The following is a 6,116-nucleotide window of genomic DNA, read 5'->3' as shown; positions in this document are numbered from 1 at the left end:
GTTTTGCTCGAAGAAGAGCGTAGGATAGAAGTGAAAATTCGCAGTGAAAAAGTAGAATGTGCAAACAGTAGAAAAATGCAAATTATTAGGCGACCGAGCCCTGCTCCATCAGATCATCAGACAATAAACAAACCAAGGGGGAGAGCCGACCAGATTCCTACTCAATTCACACACACACGCGCGCGCGCGTAGGCGCCTGGAGTGGCAACCCGTGCCTGCCTGCTTCATACAGTAACTTGGCCTCCGATCCGCTCACGTCTGAACACCAAGCACAGTAGGAGAATTTATAAGTACAAAAACAAACAGGGCAGGGCAGCCATGGATGCGTTTGCCGAGTAGAGTAGCCGTCGAACACTGGACTAGAGCCGATGGTGCTGGCATCACCTTTTTAGGCAGATCGCGCAGACTTTTTCCTCCCCAGTCCCCACGGCACCGTCGTTTGACGCGAGCACCCACCACGCACGCACCCGTGTCACCATCCCTCGCCGCACGCGCACCATTACACTAGAGCGAGTAGCAAATAGCACGCCGCACCGCCGCCCCACCGCGACCCGTCACTCCGCACTCGTGGTGGAGTGGAGAGCGTGGCTGGCGGCGGGCCTGCCTCTTCCTCTTCCTCTTCCTAGCGGCACTAGTAGGAGTAGCCGGTAAACCCGCACCTAAACCGCAGTCTCCCATCGCCACACCCCGCGGCTCGGCACGGGCACGGCACAGATCTCCCCACTCCACCCCGCCGGGTCGCGCGCGGCGGCCGAAGCACGCGAGCGAGCGAGCCCTTTCCGGCCGCCTACGCCTCGGGGGCGGACGCGCGCGGATCGCGTCATGGCGGAGGCGGGCAAGCGGGTCGACCTGGCCGCGCCGCTGCGCTCGGCGCGCCTGCCCTACCACAAGGCCGACCTCGACTCCGGCCCCGTCCGCCACCCCGGCGCCGTGCCCTTCGTCTGGGAGCACAGCCCCGGCCAGCCCAAGAGCGTCCGCACCCGCCGCCCGCCTCCGCCCTCGCCCTCGCAGCCGCGCCCGGAGGAGAGCGGCGCCACCCGCTACCACGACGCCCTGGGCGAGCGCGAGCGCGATCGCGCACTGCCAAACGGCGCCGCCCCCGCCCCCGCCCCCGCCCCTGCCGTGCCCCGAACTGGCGCCGCGGAGCGTGAGGCGGAGAGGGCGGAGGTCGAGCCGAGGAAGGAAGCCACGACGCCGGACGTGCTCTCCGTGGCCGATGTGCTGCGGAAGGAGGAGGAGGAGGACGCCGGCGATGACGAGGAGAGGTTCTCGGACGCGCTGGACACGCTCTCCCGCACAGAGTCCTTCACCGTGAACTGCAGTGTCAGCGGTCTCAGCGGTCTCAGCGGCGTGCCGGACCGCCCGGCCGGTGCGACCGCCAGCGCCGCCGAGCCCGGCGCCCGCGGCTTCATGATGGACCGCTTCCTGCCGGCCGCGCAGGCGGTGGCCGTGGGCTCCCCGCAGTACACCTTCCGCAAGGCCAGTGCAGCTGGCTCCACCGGCAACTCTGCCCGCGAGCATGCGCATGCCGCTGCGGCCAATTGGAGGATGGGCAGCGATGATGATCGCGTCAGGAGGACGCCGGTCCAGCTCCCTTACCAGAATCTTCCTCCCAATTATTTGTCTTGCAACTATCCCAGACGCGATGAGCATGGGGAGGAGGAGGTGGAAGAAGATGATGATGACTTCGACGTACATAGTACCCGAGGTTTTGCATCCAAGGGGTGTGGTTTGCTCCCTGGATTGTGTGTAAAAACCTCCTTGTTACTACTTAATCCAATGCCTATGATGAAGGGCGGCAAGGCAAGTCGAGCAGGGAGAGGTAGGGGATTGGCATCCAAAGGCAGGGGCCAGAAAGCACCGAGCCCTCTTGCCCGGAGCTCACAACGTAAGAATCTTGGCTGTGATTCTAATGGGGTAAGCAGATGCACACAACAATGCTTCACGAATTCAGAGTTTTATGAGTGATAGTTCTAAACATCTCAGTCTTATTTACACTGCAGCAATACTGGGAGGAAGTTTATAAGCACAAGCTGGAACAAAAGTACATTAACCAAGGAGAGGATAGGAGGAGCAAGCTGACAAGTGAGTCGAACCATCTGACATTCTGGAGTGACTCTCAAACTGGCGATGGGTCTTCACCATTCCGCCACTCCATAGGTGGTGGCATGTCTCCCTACCGCCGCGACGTTGCCTTATCACCATCACATAAAGCAAATGGGTCATTTGAAGTAAGAGATAAAGATGAGAAAATGAGTAGAAGCAATGGCTCTAGCTCACTTGGAATAGACCATGATCATGGCTCGTTGCTTGGATCAGATCACAGTAGTTTGAAGGGATCAAGCTCCATGAGCTCAGGGGTCGATAGAACATTGCATGAAGATTCAATGGATCATCGTTCAGGTATTGATTCAGAGACTAGCCAGTTGACTGTGGTACTGGATCCAAAGGCATCTTTGAATTCAGGGTGTGATGTTCAACATGGTGGACGGCAGATAGTCAGAAGTAACAGCATAGTGGAAGCTCAAGACAATGATACATTGACAGAAAAGATCGCCAAAGTACCGGAATCCGCTTCATTAATACCTTCCGGAAATGCAGGATCAGTAACACTGGATGATAGAAAAAGTCATGATAGTAGTCAGGATGTTCCAATACATTCAGAAGATAATATGGCTGTCAAGAAGGAAAGCATGCCTTTGCAATTTCTAATGCCGCTACCTGTCCCGAAGTCGCCTTCAGATTCCTGGCTTTCTCGTAGTTTGCCATCTGTGAAGAATAAACCACCTCCTCCATCTTTTCTTGGAATCCAAGTACAGTCGAGGAAACAAGCTCCGTGGGTCTCGGCACATCCAAAGGAGAATGATCTTAAACCTCCCAGGCCACGCCAAATAAGATTTGCAGATGTAATACATAACTTCACTCTGTTCTGCCTATGTTTCTGTTCATCTTACTTCTCAGAGCCATTACTGACTTTTTATTTGCCTGCTTATTTAGGTGGTGGAGAGGCCTTATTATTTGGATACTGAGATATGATATCTTCCCTTGAGACCAGTATATATTCATGATATGATTCCTGGGGGGGACATCAGTCCTATATCTGCGACTGCCAGCGCCCAATGGTTAGGCATAGAGGTGCCCTGTTTTGCTGTTGTAGTGATGGCTGCGTACCACTTACCAGCGGTCCAGCATGTTGGTAAATTCGATGCGCATGCCTGTTTGCATACTATTTGCTTTATGTTGCCCAAGGTATGTTGGTAGTGGTTTAGCTCTGTTGCAAATCGTATTTCTATACAGGATTGCTTCTGTTTGCTTCATCTTACTGTCCATAAAATATGTAATACTGTTTACTCTGTAAAAACGTTGAGTTGATCTTCAGTTGTATCATAGGATGCAATTCCAATATAAGTCAGCCTTTTGCTTCCAAGACATTCCCTGTGCAATGTAAATAGCATCTCTCTGGTGATGCATGCCTTGCTAGTTTCCAGTAATACTGGCATTACCTACTAGAACGGCATATAAGTGCCTTATCTGGTTTTGTGTAGATAAAAAGACTTCGTCATGTCATAGCCTTTTTCTTGTATTTTTCAAAACAAGTTTATTCAGTGTATGTCATGTCTAGCAATTACATCTGTCATGTTTTTGTTGGTGATTGGTTTTGAGATGGAAAATATATATCACATTTTTTGTCACCATAATGTATATAGCACAACTCGCATGCAGAAAGCCTGGAAACTGTGAGCTTCAGATGTGCTCTACAAAACAGCCTATAAGTTTGGTGTATGATCGAAGTTCTCAAGTACAGTAAGACATAGGATTCTCATAACGAAGTGGTAATCCACATATGCACTCTTGTTTTGCGTTGACTTGGTACATTCTGTTTATCGAAGTGGTTATCCACTCAATCTTTCTTGTTTGATTTTATTTGGTGCATTATGTCTCTCCGTTATTTTACGGGGAAGTATTGGCACTGAACTGATTATTATTGAACGAGTGATTCAACAAGGACACTGCCGATGCTATTTTCTTGTGGCTATTAAGCATCAAAAGCCTTTGCTGCTCTTGATTCAAATGCGCGTAGAGAGCAGATATATATTACAAAAATGGACCTGTATGTGTTAAAAAAGGAAAGACTGATTTATTCAGATACTATATATATTCCTTATTTGCACTGCAAAAATGGACCCGTATGTGTTCAAAAAGGGAGACTGATTTTGTTAATCATATTTTGTATGTTTATAAAGTTCATGTACTCTATGTGCAACAGCGGGCACGGCGGTTTCCTTTCAGGAAGGAGATGGACAAATCAAAACTTCTCTGAAATCGGGTTTTATGGTTTTAAGATCCAAACTAACCTCTCTGCTTCTATGATCTAGTCACTAGAATTTCTATGACTCTGATAGTTAAGACTAGATTTTTACGATTTGCGATCTTATCATCAGAGCTTTGATCCGATTTTGATTCTAATAGTTAAGATTCTACGATTTGCGACCTTATCATCAGAGCTTTGATCCAGAATCACAGTGATACAGCATGACGTGCTCCTCTGTTTTGGGTACACCACACACTCCACGGCCTTCATCCGGCAGAGCCACAACCACCCAACCCAGCTGACACCATCAAAATCGCGGTTACGGGTCTGTTCATTCATCCCGCACCCCACCTACACGCAGACGCAGCTCTCGGCCGCCGCCGCCACCAGGGCAATGGAGCCCGAGCCCGACCGCGGCGTCTCCCTCCTCTCCCCCGCCCCAAGCCCTAGCCACCAACCCAGCCTCCGGGCGGCCAAGTCCACGGCCTTCAAGCGCGAGGAGCGCCGCAAGCACAAGGAGCAGAAGCGGGAGCGCAAGCGGCAGGAGAACCTCGCCCTCGCGCTCGCGCAGTGGGAGCCCCTCGGCGCCCCACCCCGCCCGGCCGCCACCCCCACTCCCGGCGAGCCACTCGACGACAAGCCCTGGCCGTGTGACCCGCCATCTCCCGCGGACGCCGCGCCCTCCGCCGCCTGGGGCTGGGGCCCTCCGGCGGAGCCCTCCGCCGACAGGGGCTGGGGCCTTCCAGCGGAACCGCCGGCGCAGCCGCCGGTCGCGGCAAGGTGCCCCCAGGCCGACGCGGTGAGGGCGTGCCGCGCGTTGTTTGAAGAGCACGCCGATAACGACGACGACGGCGACGAGGAGGGGGAGGAAGAGGAAGGCGATGTGGCCCGGTTCTTCGACGAGCTGCTGGAGAAAGACGCGGACCTTAGGGGGTTCTACCAGGTGGAGCGGGAGACGGGGCGGTTCCTGTGCCTGGTGTGCGAGGGGGTCGGCGCCAGGGCGGGGAAGCGGTTCCCCGGCTGCGCCGCCCTGGTGCAGCACGCCGGCTCGGTCGCCCGGACCAAGAGGAGGCTCGCTCACCGCGCCTTCGCCGACGCCCTCGGCCGCCTGCTCGGCTGGGGCGCGGGCCGGACCACCCCTGTTCCGGTAAACATGTTACCTGGTTCCTGTCAAAATGTTGCTTAGTACTACCATGTCTAATTGTCTATCACATTGCTGAATTTTCTGTTGCAATCGTACGAAATGCAGGCTGATTGCGACAACGATGGCGCTATTGATCAAGCTGAGCACTTGGATTCTTCTGAATGTGCAGAAATGGAGGTTGCCTAATTTATCTCATCGTGCTAACTTAGAGATTCTTTCTTGGTCAGAAAGCTTGGAAATACATGTGATTTGGTTTGATGTATCGATAACCTGGATGCTCATTGTCAACATCTGTGCGTAATATGCTCTGGTAACCTTGATGCTTGTGTTTAACATCTCAAGCCGGATCTAAAAGTTTCTGATTTGCAATGCATTGTATTTCAGTTGTTGATTCCTGGTGTGTATTGATCTTGAGTTTGAAGGAAACGAGTCTAACTACTGAGAATTACTTATATGCAGTAGTATTTTTCTGAACCTATGGTTGGAGGCCATTGTCTCCTTATCCTGAAAACAAATTCAGAAATCACAACAGCTGTCCGAAGTATGAATATTCCAAACACATATCTACCTTATTTCATAGTACATACAGGGCAATCTACAATGATGTGGTGACACAGCTTAAGATAGTAAACATACCACCTCCTGATAAAGAAAACTTTA

At 52.5% G+C, this 6,116-nt stretch overlaps 2 protein-coding genes across 2 annotated transcripts; both read left to right on the top strand.

Annotated features, from left to right (window-relative positions):
• The first annotated feature begins 415 nt into the window (after nucleotides 1–415).
• LOC125544789 lies at nucleotides 416–3,429 on the top strand. The gene is made up of 3 exons (XM_048708545.1): nucleotides 416–1,917; nucleotides 2,004–2,906; nucleotides 2,998–3,429. Exons 1-3 carry the CDS (start codon nucleotides 823–825, stop codon nucleotides 3,034–3,036), a joined length of 2,037 nt encoding a protein of 678 aa, XP_048564502.1. The 5' UTR covers nucleotides 416–822; the 3' UTR covers nucleotides 3,037–3,429.
• A 137-nt stretch (nucleotides 3,430–3,566) lies between these two features.
• LOC125544790 lies at nucleotides 3,567–5,901 on the top strand. Its single transcript, XM_048708546.1, has 2 exons — nucleotides 3,567–5,459; nucleotides 5,562–5,901. Exons 1-2 carry the CDS (start codon nucleotides 4,707–4,709, stop codon nucleotides 5,640–5,642), a joined length of 834 nt encoding a protein of 277 aa, XP_048564503.1. The 5' UTR covers nucleotides 3,567–4,706; the 3' UTR covers nucleotides 5,643–5,901.
• The last annotated feature ends 215 nt before the right edge of the window (nucleotides 5,902–6,116 follow it).

This window comes from Triticum urartu, chromosome 3 (genome assembly GCF_003073215.2).
Source record: "Triticum urartu cultivar G1812 chromosome 3, Tu2.1, whole genome shotgun sequence".
In the NCBI taxonomy this organism is placed as follows: domain Eukaryota; kingdom Viridiplantae; phylum Streptophyta; class Magnoliopsida; order Poales; family Poaceae; genus Triticum; species Triticum urartu.
This window is presented reverse-complemented; position numbering and strand designations above follow the sequence as displayed.

Excerpts from the sequence above, each read along its gene's own strand:
- LOC125544789 (XM_048708545.1), top strand. The coding sequence starts at position 823 with ATGGCGGAGGCGGGCAAGCGGGTCGACCTGGCCGCGCCGCTGCGCTCG. Across the intron at positions 1,918-2,003 it reads TTGGCTGTGATTCTAATGGG|CAATACTGGGAGGAAGTTTA; the intron begins GTAAGCAGATGC and ends TTTACACTGCAG. Across the intron at positions 2,907-2,997 it reads GCCAAATAAGATTTGCAGAT|GTGGTGGAGAGGCCTTATTA; the intron begins GTAATACATAAC and ends CTGCTTATTTAG.
- LOC125544790 (XM_048708546.1), top strand. The coding sequence starts at position 4,707 with ATGGAGCCCGAGCCCGACCGCGGCGTCTCCCTCCTCTCCCCCGCCCCA. Across the intron at positions 5,460-5,561 it reads GCCGGACCACCCCTGTTCCG|GCTGATTGCGACAACGATGG; the intron begins GTAAACATGTTA and ends TACGAAATGCAG.